The sequence below is a fragment of the Pseudophryne corroboree genome, chromosome 3, assembly GCF_028390025.1.
Source record: "Pseudophryne corroboree isolate aPseCor3 chromosome 3, aPseCor3.hap2, whole genome shotgun sequence".
In the NCBI taxonomy this organism is placed as follows: domain Eukaryota; kingdom Metazoa; phylum Chordata; class Amphibia; order Anura; family Myobatrachidae; genus Pseudophryne; species Pseudophryne corroboree.
This window is the reverse complement of record NC_086446.1, coordinates 661,953,728-661,971,216: the sequence shown is the minus strand read 5'-3', so window position 1 is coordinate 661,971,216 and position 17,489 is coordinate 661,953,728. Positions and strand designations below refer to the sequence as shown.

General features: G+C 42.4%; 1 protein-coding gene across 8 annotated transcripts in view; it reads left to right on the top strand.

The window, feature by feature from the left end:
- Positions 1-16,367, top strand: part of FGFR2 (fibroblast growth factor receptor 2) — a 179,944-nt gene extending 163,577 nt beyond the window's left edge. For 6 of the 8 annotated variants that reach the window (XM_063961839.1, XM_063961838.1, XM_063961845.1 and 3 more), the window contains 9 exons: positions 2,749-2,899; positions 3,184-3,305; positions 5,174-5,284; positions 5,666-5,856; positions 6,551-6,673; positions 9,728-9,798; positions 10,367-10,504; positions 14,850-14,955; positions 15,101-16,367. In XM_063961839.1, coding sequence (XP_063817909.1) covers positions 2,749-2,899; positions 3,184-3,305; positions 5,174-5,284; positions 5,666-5,856; positions 6,551-6,673; positions 9,728-9,798; positions 10,367-10,504; positions 14,850-14,955; positions 15,101-15,268 — 1,181 coding nt within the window. In that variant the 3' untranslated portion in view covers positions 15,269-16,367. Of the gene's footprint in view, positions 1-2,747; positions 2,900-3,183; positions 3,306-5,173; positions 5,285-5,665; positions 5,857-6,550; positions 6,674-9,727; positions 9,799-10,366; positions 10,505-14,849; positions 14,956-15,100 lie in introns of all 8 variants that reach the window. The other 2 variants (XM_063961844.1, XM_063961842.1) reach the window with 1 other exon arrangement.
- Positions 16,368-17,489: the final 1,122 nt, after the last annotated feature.

The following is a 17,489-nucleotide window of genomic DNA, read 5'->3' as shown; positions in this document are numbered from 1 at the left end:
TTGCCAGCAGGTCTCACTGAAAATAAAAAAATCTAAGACTATTACTTTCTAAGAGCTCAGGAGAGCCCCTAGTGTGCATCCAACCTCGGCCGGGCACGAAATCTAACTGAGGCTTGGAGGAGGGTCATAGTGGGAGGAGCCAGTGCACACCAGGTAGTCTAAGATCTTTCTAGAGTGCCCAGCCTCCTTCGGAGCCCGCTATTCCCCATGGTCCTTACGGAGTTCCCAGCATCCACTAGGACGTCAGAGAAATGAGTATTTATAATTATGATAAAGTGATATCCAACCATCAGGATGTGTTTAGCACATATATGGGCTGATTTAGAGTTAAGCCCCGTACTCACTGGACAACGTCACAGGACGATATGAGTGATAACGATCTGTTTTTCAAGATCTATCGCTCATATCTTCCTGTGTGTATGGAAGAACGATGCGCGCATCTGCGGGTCATTCTCGTTTGTCCATGAGCTGCCGAACATACAGCTCAATGTTAGCTATATTGTTGAGCTGCATGTTCAGGGGGAGCGGGGGATGAGGTCACTGATCGATATCGTTCAGTGTGTAAGCACTGGCAATCTCCCCTAATTAGCTATCGGCCGTATAGCGCTTATTGCTAACTAGTGGAGGTCGCCCAGTGTGTTCCCGGCTTTAGGAAGCATATCCAATATCTGGGGGCAATGTTTGCACCGGGAAATACCATTCTGTGCTGCAGAGTGGAAAATGAATAACCAGCTTTATGTTTGGGGCATGTAACAATAGAGCTGACCAGTGTGTGTGTGCAGCATGCAGTAATTGCCCTGGATTCTCACACCTTGCATTGTAGCTTGGTTTGGTTGGCTGCAAATCATTCGCTAACTCTAAATCAGCTTCCTAGTGTCCTATGCCTGTATAGAGAACTGCAATTATTTTGTTCTCCTGTTCAACAATCCGATAATGCTGGTAAGTGCAGTATCGTATGTTGGCAAATAATCGATCGCATACAACGTGTAGAGACTTACACCCCCAACATCCAAGTGTCCCAGGACATTGTGTTCGAAGTATTGAGGATCCATCGGGATTTCGGAGATGGAGAACCCATTTTCACTCTCTTTCATACTATGTTCCGGCTGTGCTCATCTGCCACCTGTTTTAAAACAGAATTTAAGACTATATGCACTTGTTTACACTGCTTATGTGAAGTTCTCCTTATTGTATAATGGTTTTTGCTAAATTAGAATGTACGCTGTTGATGGAGTTACATTTCTGCATGACTCTGGATGGGTTTCAGGTATCTACCTGAACTCGTTTACCGTCCATGTGTTGTTTTTCTTTTTTAAAGGGCAGCAGTAACAGGTAATCCTGATATGGGCTGGAAGCGCCACATGTAACAAACAGCAGTTTAGCCACGCAGGCAGTAGTGAGGCGCCAAAACACAGTGCGATAGTACGCCTGAAACCTGAACATGTTTTCTGAATCTGAGAGTGTAGAAAGGACCGACAGACCCTACAGCTACTAGTAGCTAAAATATAAAGTGAAATAGTCCAGGATAGTTACTCATTAGGGTGAACTGAAGCAGTCCATAGCTGAAAGAGTTCTACAAGTACACAAGCTAGAAATGGGAAAAGCTAATACCCCTTTCACACCGCAGCTATAACCCGGTAAATTGCCGATTTTTCAGCCTTCCTAAACGGGTCTAGCTGCGATGTGAAAGGGCCACCTTGAATTTACCGTTTTCAAAATACTGGTATTTTGAAATGGGTAAAAAGCAGGGTCCTACCCGGTTCAAAACCATTTCACTGTGCAGTGTGAAAGGCTCTGAAATGGTATTTCCAAGCCACAGGAGGTGATAGGCTGTCTCCATGTGTGATGTCACCAGGCAGAAGCAGGAAGCTGTAGGAAAAACACATCAGACACATGAGTGGGTTTAGAAGCGTTTTCTTACTGCAAATATATTATACAATGGCAACTTGGAGTGATGAAGAGGTGAGAGAGCTGCTAAGAATCAGAGAGGATGAGGAAATCTGCAGACAAATAACTGGGACAGTCAAGGATGCACTCATATATAAAAACATGGTTAAAATGCTTCAAGCTGCTGGGTTCCATCTTACGACTATCCAAATTATTAATAATTAATTAATAATAATAATAATGTGTGGGCCAGAAAAGTACATTTATAATGACAACCACTGTTTTCTATGGGTGAAACGGGTTCAGTGTGAAAGGTACCAAAACGGTAATGAAATGGTAATATACTGGTTACAACATGCGATGTGAAGGGGGTTTAACTGCTCAGACCCATTTTAAGAACCGTTTCAAGAACCGTTTCAAAAGCAGGTTTTGCGATGTGAAAGCAGCATTAGAGTTGTTGGACTTAAGGGTACATTGGGTTAACAAAAAAATCATTTCAATTAATTTTGCATAATGAATGGATTAGCTTTTGTTTATATGGTTGTATTTAATACCTACATATATATCATCTGAGTAGACACTTAGGGGTATAATAAAGTGCAGGTTTTTAGAAGTGGAGACTCTGCCCATAACCAATCGGCTTCTAGCTATTTTCTTCTAAAGCCTGTTAGATAACTGATAAGTAGACTCTGATTGGTTGCTATGGGCAACATCTCCACTTCTAAAAACCCACACTTTAGTAAATATACCCCTAGTACTCTTGGAAACATGAATTTGGTTGGCACATGGTGAGCTGGCTTTGGGATTTTCATAGTGCTGCTGCCACTGGACGCATGTCACATGACTGCTTGCTCTTGTAGGTGTCAGCTGATTCCAGCTCCTCCATGAACTCCACCACGCCGCTGGTGAGGATCACTACACGACTGCTGTCCAGTGCCGATACCGTGCTGCTACCAAATGTGTCTGAGTACGAGCTGCCTCATGACCCGAAGTGGGAGTTCCCACGAGACAAGTAAGTCTTTCTGCACATGCCTTCTATATCTGTTCTATGACTGAAGCTTTATTATGCATTTTGAAATCTGGAGAAAAAAAAAATCTATAAATGCATCTAAGAGATTATAAAGGGAGTGTATGCTTTATTAAACCTGGCAATCCCTATAGTCTAAGTTTCTGCTACGTGCAGCCTTGCAACGAGCAATCTGAATGTTGCACTGAATATTCTACTCTGTTTCTTTGATACACTGAGGAACTTGTATTGATGTTGTAGCATTTACTGTTTATTGCTCATGTCCGCAGGCTGACACTGGGTAAACCCCTTGGCGAGGGCTGTTTTGGTCAAGTGGTTATGGCAGAGGCTCTTGGGATTGACAAAGACCGCCCCAAGGAGTCTGTGACTGTTGCATTGAAGATGTTGAAAGGTAATAGGGGAGGAGCATGGCTCTCTTCTCTCCCTTCCCTGACGCTGTAGATACATTATGTGTATTCAAATACATACATTCGGGTCATTCCATGAAATATACGACACAATACATGAAAATTACATTTCACATGTAGTATATTTATGCTACGAAGAGATCCGTAGTATATTGTGTGATAACTGAAAATTGAAATATTTATCGCGTATCGATTTTCTGCATGTGTAAACATTGAACATATATGGAAGTTGTTGATGTGGATGCAAAAACGGTTAATTTCCACATATTTTATAAATGTAGTTTTATATGGCCATCATCACCAGATGAAATATTTTATACATCTTCACAGGTAATCAGGTAAATAAACAGGCCTGCACTGATTCATTCACGTGGATTCTACAGGTTTGAGAAAATTGCGTCATAGCCCTTTGACTGGGGACAGAAATGTAACACGAGTCACATGTCAAAATTACTTTAAAGTATGGTTTGGGTAACATTCAGTTTTTTGTTTTGTGTGTCAATAATAAGTTTAGGGTCTTATAAGTAGATATACTATCAATCATATTTTAAAGATAATAAGGAGAGCAGGTTTAATTAAATATATAAGTCCCTTTGTCCCTATGGCCTATAAATATATAAGTTCCTATGTCCAGTCTGTTGTAACATGAGTCACACATATAAATAAAACTTAACAACTAAAAGTGTAAATTTTTTTCTGCTGCTAAGTTTTAGTTATGACTACCTACTCTATATATTATATTATTCCGCTTCATGCCTAGTGTGGTGCATTCAAACTTCTGAAATCTATCATGAGATACATGGAATGAATATATATATATATATATATATGTGTATGTATGTATGTATGTATGTATGTATGTATGTATGTATATATATATATATATATATATATATATATATATATATATATATTTGCTCTCTCTTGCCCAAAACTTTTCTCAACCGGCAGTGGCCAAAGTTTTCCATCCACAATAATAGACATTTCATATAAACTACAAATATGATCATGCTACTGCATATTGATATTGGTTAGTACTTTATCTCTCTCCAAACTTTGATACATCTCACCGTAGTGTAATATGAAGAATGACCACACCATATGGGCTGATAGGGGCTGTCTGTGATCCTATTCCGACCACAATTATTAACATTGTACATATATATTCCATTTTTTCCAAAGGATCGTTATCTGGCATTGTTAACCTATTCAGCCCATTCACATGATGAACCAATTGCCTGATATCGTTGGCTATAATTGTAGTGCGTCACCAGCAATATACCTAGGCGGGATTCATGGAAAATCTCTATGTATATAACTATACTTTCTAATGTAAATTCTATGAATTTTAGAAGTCACTGAGGGGTTCTGTGACCGTATATAAGCATGATATGGTAAGCATTTATACAGGTTGCTGAAATCCAAGATGGCGTCTAATATACAGAATACGTTACGGTATGGGTGGTACATTGGGGTCTATTCATGAAGCAGTGGAGAAGTTGCCCATGGCAACCAGTCAGCTGCTGCATAATACAATTTTATAGAATGCACTTGATAAATGTTGCTTCAAAGTTGATTGGATGCCATGAGCAACCTCTCCAGTCTTTTCACTGCTTCATGAATAGACCCCATAATTTCTTATGCGTGGTTTATTTTTAATGACACTGAAGCTAAGACATCCAAACCCACCACGTGTACACACATTTATACATATGTCGGCATAATTTGTTTCGAAAAGAATATACACAGACATAAAATAATCTTTATAATAGATCTGCCGCATTTATATTTTGTTGTAGAGATAAGTAGGTTGTGCTTCGCTTGAGTCATGCTTGGGGTTCTCTCCGTACAGATGACGCCACGGAGAAAGACCTATCAGACCTGGCCTCTGAGATGGAGATGATGAAAATGATCGGAAAACATAAAAACATCATTAACTTGCTGGGTGCATGCACCCAAGGAGGTAAGTTCCTTAAAGACAGAGATGATGCTGAGCAAGTCTCTAATTATGCCACAAGTAATTACAGGACATGTGCAGGTCACCAGCGCGAGAGAGTAACAAATACCCTGCAGCACTGTATAGAGATGGAATGCAGCCTGTGTATATACACCTAGTATTCAGGGGCTAATGGTGACTTCTGCAACCTTTCAGTTTCATCTCCAGCCTGTTATTAAGATACAGTTTAGCGACTGTCTGTGTCATTTTAATAAACAAGTTTAGTGACTGTCTATGTGTCTGACCCATATAACAGAGGCTTATCGGTAAACTCAGTCATTCGGTGCCTTGCGCTGTTGTAGTGCTGTGTGTGACTTATTCTGAAGCAGCAATGTTGTTTGTTTGCAGGTACTTTATACGTAATTGTAGAATATGCTGCTAAGGGGAATCTGCGGGAGTACCTAAGGGCCCGGCGCCCCATAGAGATGGAATACTCCTATGACATTAACAGGGTACCCGGAGAACAGATGACTTTCAAGGACTTGGTATCATGTACTTATCAGCTGGCCAGGGGCATGGAGTACTTGGCGTCACAGAAGGTATATTAAGAGTGAATTGTACCTGGGCGTTCTGTTTCACAGCTGCTCCATAATAGAGGACTGCTGGCAAAGTAGGGTCATTACTGCTAGTAATAATTGTAATCCGTTGCATTGAGCAAACTATGTACCTGAGCATTATCTTTAAAAGGGAAAAAAGAAAAGAGACCAATCTGCCACAAAGCTGTATACACAAAAAAAATGATAGAAGTGCCTCGTCATAGAAATAGTATTTTACTTTGCCGCATAAAGACTTTGAGAGTTTCCAAACTGTATGCGATCAGACAAATCTATTGGCTGCCTGGTTAGGTGATTAAGTCAGAGATTGGGAAGGGTGGGGATGTGAAAATACCAGAGTAGCCTCTCTGATATAGGTCACATGATCTAGGTCAGCTGAGTGAGTGTGTAGGTATTCAGAGGTATTTAAAAAGCTTTTCCAAAAGCTGCTTTTTTCCCACCATCAAGCAGCAACAAAATCTTACTAAGTATAATTGAAAATAACCATAACAGAGCGAGGTCACATTTAAAGCAAGTCCATTTTAAAGTTTAAATTTGGTATACTTATTTGGGTTGAATAAAATGGACTTTCAGGATTGGCTGCCTACAAAGGAGTGCGTAAGAACCTATATCTAATATATCGTCTAATATGGATTTCCATGAGCTAATTTTGTCCTGTAATTCTTTCACTCCATTAAAGTGTATCCACCGGGATCTCGCTGCTAGGAACGTGCTGGTCACTGAGAGCAATGTCATGAAGATTGCCGACTTCGGCCTGGCGAGAGATGTCAACAATATAGATTATTATAAAAAAACAACAAATGTAAGTCTCTATCTTTAGTTGTTGTGTGGCAGACATAGGTAGAGCATTCTGTTATGTCTCTCTGCATGATATTCAAATATATACACACACACACACACACACACACACACACACACACACACACACACACACACACACACACACACTGCTCAAAAAAATAAAGGGAACACTAAACACATCCTAGATCCGAATGAATGAGATATTCTTTTTAAATACTTTGTTCTTTACATAGTTGAATGTGCTGACAACAAAATCACACAAAAATTATCATTTATTAACCCATGGAGGTCTGGATTTGGAGTCACACTCAAAATTAAAGTGGAAAAACACACTACAGGCTGATCCAACTTTGATGTAATGTCCTTAAAACAAGTCAAAATGAGGCTCAGTAGTGTGTGTGGCCTCCACGTGCCTGTATGACCTCCCTACAACGCCTGGGCATGCTCCTGATGAGGTAGGGGATGGTCTCCTGAGGGATCTCCTCCCAGACCTGGACTAAAGAATCCGCCAACTCCTGGACAGTTTTTGGTGCAACGTGGCGTTGGTGGATGGAGCGAGACATGATGTCCCAGATGTGCTCAATTGGATTCAGGTCTGGGGAACGGGCGGGCCAGTCCATAGCATCAATGCCTTCGTCTTGCAGGTACTGCTGACACACTCCAGCCACATGAGGTCTAGCATTGTCTTGCATTAGGAGGAAACCAGGGCCAACCGCACCAGCATATGGTCTCACAAGGGGTCTGAGGATCTCATCTCGGTACCTAATGGCAGTCAGGCTACCTCTGGCGAGCACATGGATGGCTGTGCGGCCCCCCCCAAAGAAATGCCACCCCACACCATTACTGACCCACTGCCAAACTGGTCATGCTGGAGGATGTTGCAGGCAGCAGAACGTTCTCCTTGGTGTCTCCAGACTCTGTAACGTGCTCAGTGAGAACCTGCTTTCATCTGTGAAGAGCACAGGGCGCCAGTGGCGAATTTGCCAATCTTGGTGTTCTCTGGCAAATGCCAAACGTCCTGCACGGTGTTGGGCTGTAAGCACAACACCCACCTGTGGACATCGGGCCCTCATACCACCCTCACGGAGTCCGTTTCTGATCGTTTGAGTAGACACTTGCACATTTGTGGCTTGCTGGAGGTCATTTTGCAGGGCTCTGGCAGTGCTCCTCCTGTTCCTCCTTGCACAAAGGCGGAGGTAGCGGTCCTGCTGCTGGGTTGTTGCCCTCCTACGGCCTCCTCCACATCTCCTGATGTACTGGCCTGTCTCCTGGTAGCGCCTCCATGCTCTGGACACTACACTGACAGACACAGCAAACCTTCTTGCCACAGCTCGCATTGATGTGCCATCCTGGATGAGCTGCACTACCTGAGCCACTTGTGTGGGTTGTAGACTCCGTCTCATGCTACCACTAGAGTGAAAGCACTGCCAGCTTTCAAAAGTGGCCAAAACATCAGCCAGAAAGCATAGGAGCTGAGAAGTGGTCTGTGGTCACTACCCGCAGAACAACTCCTTTATTGGGGTGTCTTGCTAATTGCCTATAATTCCCACCTGTTCTCTATTCCATTTGCACAACAGCATGTGAAATTAATTGTCAATCAGTGTTGCTTCCTAAGTGGACAGTTTGATTTCACAGAAGTGTGATTGACTTGGAGTTACATTGTGTTGTTTAAGTGTTCCCTTTATTTTTTTGAACAGTGTGTATGTATGTATGTATGTATGTATGTATGTGTGTGTGTGTGTGTATATGTATATATATATATATATATTTATATACAGATTGAGTATCCCATATCCAAATATTCCGAAATACGGACTTTTTTGAGTGAGAGTGAGATAGTGAAATCTTTGTTTTCTGTGGCTCAATGTACTCAAACTTTGTTTAAAACACAAAGTTATTAAAAATATTGTATTAAATGACCTTCAGGTTGTGTGTATAAGGTGTATATGAAACATAAATGAATTGTGTGAATCTACACACACTTTGTTTAATGCACGAAGTTATTAAAAATATTGGCTAAAATTACCTTCAGGCTGTGTGTATAAGGTGTATATGTAATATAAATGCATTCTGTGCTTAGATTTAGGTCCCATCACCATGATATCTCATTATGGTATGCAATTATTCCAAAATATGGAAAAATCCCATATCCAAAGTACCTCTGGTCCCAAGCATTTTGGATAAGGGATACTCAACCTGTGTATATGTGTGTGTGTGTGTGTGTGTGTGCATATATATATATATATATATATATATATATATATATATATATATCTATATATCTATATATCTATATCTATCTATATATATCTATAGATATATATCTATAGATATAGATAGATATATATATAGATATATATATATAGATATATATATATAGATATATATATATATAGATATATATATATATATATAGATATATAGATATAGATATAGATAGATAGATATAGATATAGATATAGATAGATATATAGATATAGATATAGATATATATATATATATATATATATATATATATATATATATATATATATATATAGATAGATATACAGGCAGGATGGTGTGGGCGGCACTCAATGCAGGCTTCACAGCGTCACAAGAAAATACTTTATTGGGCTAACATGTTTCGAGGACCAAACCCCGTCCTCAGGGCCAGACGGCCAGTGCCGCCCACACCATCCTGCCTGTTTATCCGGGATTTTGTATACGGAGGGCACCGCAGCAGTTGCTATATTTTGGAGTGGAGTGCCGGGCTGTTTCTGTTTGGTATATATGTATATATATATATATATATATATATATATATATATATATATATATATATATATATATAGTAAACATTTAATACTACAGTGTTTAAATGTTTTGAGGTGTCCGTTTTCTGAGTGCTATGTTGCGGAGCTAGAATTTCAATATTCTGAAACTATGCTCTAGTTCATGAACCTAAAATCCTAAAATTTACAACAAGGTTCAAAATCTACAAAGGAAAAACTGCTTTACTGTGTATTAGAATCTGCACTGTTTTAGCGTCTTGTTCTTTCTGGGTTTTTTCCAGGGCCGGCTTCCTGTTAAGTGGATGGCTCCAGAAGCACTTTTTGACCGGGTATACACTCATCAAAGTGATGTGTAAGTCATGGTTTAATTTACATATATCCATGTTGTTGGGTTATAGATCTCCTGCACACAGACCATTAAAAAGTAACTTAATGCTGCAAGTGGTTTGCCGACATCCCTGGTCCATCAGTAGCTGCGTGGTCTGATGCTGGGAAACGGTCGTTTTAGTGTAACAGAGAATAGATTACGCCAGTGGTTCCCAAACTCTTCTGAATCACAGTACCATAGAGTATCAGAAATGTTTTCATGGCACCCCAGGACAAAATTTTATTATTGTATTTAGAAAAACATATTAAATTAAGTAAATTGTGTTGTATATGTCATACTTAGGTTCAGTTATGTGGTGAGGTACAGGATTCACTTCCGTTTGTCCACATATTTTTGATTGACATCCACAATGTAAGAGTGTTGCTTCTTACATTGATCATATATAGTTTGAGTTGGTCCTGGACCACCAATCCAGTTTGGTAACCACTGGATTACAGGTTATGTGTAAAGAAAAAAGTGTTATTTTCTCCTGCTCCCTACAGCTGGATGTATGGTGTGTTAATGTGTGTTTATTTTCTCTTGCTCCTTACAGCTGGTCGTTTGGTGTCTTAATGTGGGAGATCTTCACTCTGGGAGGTTCTCCGTACCCTGGCATCCCCGTTGAGGAACTTTTCAAATTGCTGAAAGAAGGTCATCGGATGGACAAGCCAGCCAACTGCACCAATGAACTGTAAGGACTAGTGTTATGGCTGCACTTTATTTCTTCCATGATAGAAAGCCATTTATCACCAATTTCCGGTTTCATTATGATGTGCCATCGCCAAACACTGCTAATTACCCTCTGTGGGGTGCGAGAATAATAGCAGTTACTGGCCAGAATTGAGGGGTCCATCTGGTCTGATAGGTGGTATATATTACAGAGGCCAGTATATTCATAACCACAAACATTCTTATGACTATATTTATATATGATGCCGTATTATCTCCCCCCCATTCCAAATACTATATACACTCTAAAGGGGGGTACACACGTAGCGTTTTTTGCTTCATTTCTAAGCAATCTGACTAGATTGCTTAAAAAGAAGCACACATCGCTCCGTGTATATATATATATATATATATATATATATATATATATATATATATATTGCCCTGTACATCGCTATTGCTGACACTAGATTGGCCCCATGCAGGCACAATCTAGTCAGGTCGCTCACTTCACAGCTGTGAAGTGAGCGCCCCCCTCCACTCAGCACACATCATTCTGAGTGGGGGGTGAGATGTGTGCTGAGCGGTCTGTGATAGATCGCTCAGCATACATCTCTACGTGTGTACCCCCCTTAACATTGGACATCATAAATATATCCCAGGGGCACAGTTACATTATCAGATTTGTGATTGGTTATTATTATACCTAACTCTCAAAAGATCGACAGGTGCAAATGGTCATCACATTGTCGATACACATATGGTTGACACGGCTTTTTGTAGGGATTTTTAGCATTTCAATAAAATGTTTCATACTTTACCATCCACGTGAACTATAGTTGGGAATAGTAACCTGTGCTGAGCGCAGTGGTAGTGGAGGGAATAGTAACCTGTGCTGAGCGCAGCGGTAGTGGAGGGAATGGTAACCTGTGCTGAGCGCAGCGGTAGTGGAGGGAATAGTCACCTGTGCTGAGCGCAGCGGTAGTGGAGGGAATAGTAACCTGTTCTGAGCGCAGCGGTAGTGGAGGGAATAGTAACCTGTGCTGAGCGCAGCGGTAGTGGAGGGAATAGTAACCTGTGCTGAGCGCAGCGGTAGTGGAGGGAATAGTAACCTGTGCTGAGCGCAGCGGTAGTGGAGGGAATAGTAACCTGTGCTGAGCGCAGCGGTAGTGGAGGGAATAGTAACCTGTGCTGAGCGCAGCGGTAGTGGAGGGAATAGTAACCTGTGCTGAGCGCAGCGGTAGTGGAGGGAATAGTAACCTGTGCTGAGCGCAGCGGTAGTGGAGGGAATAGTAACCTGTGCTGAGCGCAGCGGTAGTGGAGGGAATAGTAACCTGTGCTGAGCGCAGTGGTAGTGGAGGGAATAGTAACCTGTGCTGAGCGCAGCGGTAGTGGAGGGAATAGTAACCTGTTCTGAGCGCAGCGGTAGTGGAGGGAATAGTAACCTGTGCTGAGCGCAGCGGTAGTGGAGGGAATAGTCACCTGTGCTGAGCGCAGCGGTAGTGGAGGGAATAGTCACCTGTGCTGAGCGCAGCGGTAGTGGAGGGAATAGTAACCTGTGCTGAGCGCAGCGGTAGTGGAGGGAATAGTAACCTGTGCTGTGCGCAGCGGTAGTGGAGGGAATAGTAACCTGTGCTGAGCGCAGCGGTAGTGGAGGGAATAGTAACCTGTGCTGAGCGCAGCGGTAGTGGAGGGAATAGTAACCTGTGCTGAGTGCAGCGGTAGTGGAGGGAATAGTAACCTGTGCTGAGCGCAGCGGTAGTGGAGTGAATAGTAACCTGTGCTGAGCGCAGCGGTAGTGGAGGGAATAGTAACCTGTGCTGAGCGCAGCGGTAGTGGAGGGAATAGTAACCTGTGCTGAGCGCAGCGGTAGTGGAGTGAGGCACCTTATACGAAGCATGGTGCGTGAAGCGGTGCACTAATTGATGATCCACGTTCTTTGACGGCACAAAAAACACCAAATAAATGTAAAAATGTTATGTCAACTTTTTTTGTGTCTACCTTTTTACATGTTGACTTTTTCATGTGTCGACCTTTTGATACTGTCAACCTTTCCTACAGTCTACTTTTTGTCATGTCTACCTTTTGACCCTGTCAATCTAATGCATATTGACCTATAGTGGTTGACCTAATGACTGTAGACCTTAGTAATGTAGATCTGATGATCCATACCCATATCTTATGGGATCTAATTCTTAGGGGGTCATTCCGAGTTGTTCGCTCGGTAAAAATCTTCGCATCGCAGCGATTTTCCGCTTAATGCGCATGCGCAATGTCCGCACTGCGACTGCGCCAAGTAAATTTGCTATGCAGTTAGGATTTTTACTCACGGCTTTTTCTTCGTTCTGGCGATCGTAATGTGATTGACAGGAAATGGGTGTTACTGGGCGGAAACAGGCCGTTTTATGGGCGTGTGGGGAAAAACGCTACCGTTTCTGGAAAAAACGCAGGAGTGGCTGGAGAAACGGGGGAGTGTCTGGGCGAACGCTGGGTGTGTTTGTGACGTCAAACCAGGAACGACAAGCACTGAACTGATCGCAGATGCCGAGTAAGTCTGAAGCTACTCAGAAACTGCTACGAGGTGTGTAATCGCAATATTGCGAATACATCGTTCGCAATTTTAAGATGCTAAGATTCACTCCCAGTAGGCGGCGGCTTAGCATGAGCAAATCTGCTAAAATCCGCTTGCGAGCGAACAACTCGGAATGACCCCCTCTCAGTGTGTGTTTTTTAAATATGTTAATATATGAATTTGTTTAATTAATTTTTTTTCCCCACTGTGTCATGTCTGCGTTTCCCGTTTAGTGACTTAAATGTTTCCCATGTGAGAAGAATAGTCTCTTCACATTTCTTTGGTATTGGTCTGTGTCCTATTACATCGTTCTGATCAATGAATATTGTTGAGCTCTATACATTTACAAGGTCTTACAATTAAGTTTGCAAAGTCATTGCGGTGAAAGTGCTACATACCACTTTGCTGAATATCACTCTGGTCACCTTTAAAGTACTTCTCTTGGGAAGTTATGCCCTGATGCCAGCGTCTAGTCCACTCTTCAAAAAAAAATTTGGAATTGGTTTTGTGGAATGGCCCTCAGAGCTGCCATGTCTCCAGATGCCATCAAAATGCCTTCCTTTCAATATTTCCTTTATCTTCGGGAACAGAAAAAAGTCACGGGGGGCTAGATCTGGTGAATAGGAAGAGATGTTCCAACACAGTTATTCATTTAGTAGTTAAAAACTCCCTTACTGGCAGTGCCGTGTGAGCAGGCACAGTGTCGTGATGCAAGATCCATTAGTTGTTGGCAAAAAGTTTCGGTCATTTCCGTCTAACTTTTAGACACAGCCTTTTCAGTACTTAAACTTGGTTGATGTTCACTTGTTCTGCAATGCTCCTGACAGTCATTCAAAGATTTTCACACACAATTTGACAAACTTTTGCAATGTTTTCTTAAGTTCTGCTCGTTGCTGGCTGTTGTGATCTCACATCGTCGGTGACACTTTTTCTTCCCTCAGAGAAACTTTCACCCACTTGTAAACTGTTGTTTTCTTTAGAGCTATGGGGGTCATTCCAAGTTGATCGTAGCCCTGCAAAATTTTGCAAGGCTACGATCATGACAATAGACATGCGGGGGGACGCCCAGCACAGGGCTATCCCGCTTTAGCGCGCTGGCCGGGAGCTACTCGTCGCTCCCCGGCCCGCAGCGGCTGCGTGTGATGTCACGCAGCCGCTGCGGCCCGCCCCCCGCACGGCTCGGCCACGCCTGCGTTGGCCGGACCGCGCCCACGACAGAGGCGATCGTAGCGAACTGCACTGCGGCGCAGGTGCATGTGCAGTTCTGACCCGATCGCTGTGCTGCGATAATCTGCAGCGTGCGATCGGGTCAGAATGACCCCTTATATCCCTGAAAACTTGCACTAACAGCTCTCTGATTTTGCTTACGTGCTTGCCAAGTTTAACAAGAAATGTAAAGTTCGTTCGTTGCTCTAATTCAAACTCCGACATTCTCGCGACTGCACACCAAAACACAGACAATAATAGACGCTACTCAGGAAGAGACTGCCGTAAATCAACAACAACACAGCTGTGAAACGCTGATATGCCAACGTCATCAAACCATACTGAGGTTTCTTCTGTCCAGTGCTGCTACGGCAAGCACGCGGTTGCGAATTTGAAAACTTAATTGTCAGACCCATACATATTCTCTGTCCTGTCTGTGTAATTTTACTGGCCGTTGTTAGGCAATAAAGTGGTTTCTGGAAATATATTAACAGCCTTGGCACATGCTAATAATGAGTTGATCTACAATAGTATAATACTGTATGTCCTCCTGGTGTGTTCATCCTGACCACGGTTCTTTTCTTGGCAGGTACATGATGATGAGAGACTGCTGGCATGCCATTCCCTCTCACAGGCCCACCTTCAAACAGCTGGTGGAAGACTTGGATCGAATCCTCACATTAACCACCAATGAGGTAAGAGAAGACAGAAGTTCTTCTCAGGCACTCGGAGATTACAAGATTAGTTCAATATTCTGTATATGGCTTGCACTATTAATCATATTTGTAGATCTTGCAAAGCCTAGGGAATTAATTTCTCATTCTCCTGCCTTTTCCTCAGGAATACCTCGACCTCAGCATCCCCCTGGAGCAGTATTCTCCAAGCTTCCCGGACTCCTCTTGCTCTGCATCATCATCTGGTGACGATTCTGTATTTTCCCCTGACCCTATGCCACATGAACCCTGTCTCCCAAAATTTCAACATGTAAATGGCAGCGTAAAAACATGAGGCATCTTGCGTTCTGCAGTCCACTTTTGAAGACTGCCAATGACACTGTCACATCCTGCAGAACGCTGGGGAATGTGGAACTTTCCATGAAAGAGCACCCACAAGGTGGGAAGAGAACACAGGGCAGACCCCACTGTACTTTCTCTTGCAAATCCCGGTAATGTGGGCTTCAGAGGGCAGGTGAAGGGCATGGACCTCACCTGGGTAACACGTGCGGAGAAACCCGAAGAAAGATGTGCCTGGTCAGTGAAAGGAGAATGTTGAGTGCCATTTCAGGCATGGCAAAGTCCGCTACACGGTGTCTACACATTTGTTTTCTATGGACTCGAGGCCAATACACGTCTTCTCTCGCCTTTCTTGTTAATTTTGTAATATTGTGAGAAATTATTATATTCCTGCACCCACGTCCCTTCGATCCTTCACTAGAGCACATATACAGCATTGTCGCTGTTGGATATAAATGTAAATATATTCAAAATATGTATAAATATATATATTATATATTTACAATGAATTATTTTTTTGTATTGATCTAAAAAAAAAATAATAATAAAAAAACGAACAATAAATCCATTCTATGCTGGATAGGAATATTAATTTCGGTCATACTCCTGTCTAGCAGAGAATGGATGGGCAAGGTAGATCTTCGGGATTAATTCCTTATTACTTTTGTAGCGCTAAAACAAAGTTGCAGGATATGGGACTGCCCAAATACCATTCTGCGAGAATGTTTTTTACTAATTATTTTTATGTGATCCAGAGATAACCTATTGTGTCCTTTTTTGGGCCAGAGAAATCCACAGAAGTTTCCAGGGGTCACTGGGCTTAAACGTGCTAAGAAATTTGTCCCAGTGGTTAATGTGGTGTAATAAAAAGAAAGGAACACAGAATGCTATAAAGAGTAAAGCTTATGAAGACCTTATTGTAAAAAGATTTATATGATATTTATGCTATAAACAGAAAGGAATGAATCTTTCTTTAAAATAAAAAAAGTCTATTTGTTTCTTTTCACTGAAAATGAAATGTAACTTTTGTAAACGGGGAGGGTAAAGGGCAAGGTTAAATTTGTAAATAAAAAAAGAAAATTGCTACTTTTTTACTTATTTAGTATTTCATGCACTACTGCCACTGGTCCGTGATTAGAAATGTATGGAGGCTGGGTTACTGCACTATGATTCAATACATGGGGGTCTGTGTACTAAGCCCTGCAGAGAGATAAAATAGAGAGAGAGATAAAGTACCAACCAATCAGCTCCTGTCATTTTTCAAACACAGCCTGTAACATGGCAGTTAGGAGCTAACTAAATGGTACTTTCTCTTACGTCCTAGAAGATGCTGGGGTAAGGACCATGGGGTATAGACTGGCTCCGCAGGAGACATGGGCACCTAAAAGAACTTTCTAGTATGGTGTGCACTGGCTCCTCCCTCTATGCCCCTCCTCCAGACCTCCGTTAGATCTTGTGCCCAGAGAAGATAGGGTGCATTACAGGGAGCTCTCCTGAGTTTTCTGTAAAAAGAATTTTGTTTTTCAGGGAGCTCTGCTGGCAACAGACTCCCTGCATCGTGGGACTGAGGGGAGAGAAGCAGGCCCACTTCTTAAGAGTTAAGGGCTCTGCTTCTTAGCCTACTGGACACCATTAGCTCCAGAGGGAGTCGGAACACAGGTCTCACCCTGGGGTTCGTTCCGGAGCCGCGCCGCCATCCTCCGCACAGATACCAGAAAAAAGAAGCCGGGTGAGTATGTCAGACATAAGAAGACATCAGGCGGCAGAAGACTTCATTGCTCCCACACTTACACACACATGGCACTGATGGGCGCAGGGGGGCGGGGCGCCCTGGGCAGCAATAAACCTCGTTTTAGGCAAAAAGTGTATAGTTAGGCTGCGGAGGCAGTAAACTACGGATCCCCGACATTTTTTTTTTCAAATTCACGAGCGGGACCGAAGCCCGCCACGTGAGGGGCGGAGCTTGATCCCTCAGCACTAACCAGCGCCATTTTCTCCACAGAGGCTGCAGAGAACGCTGGCTCCCCGGACTCTCCCCTGCTGAGCATCAGAGGGCTGAAAAAAAAGAGAGGGGGGCACATAATTAAGGCGCAGTGAGTGGGGAAATCTATATACATTTATATATAAAAGCGCTATCTGTGTTTTTTTTCCTGGGTCAGTTGGCGCTGGTCTGTACTGGCATACTCTCTCTCTGTCTCTCCAAAGGGCCTTCTTTA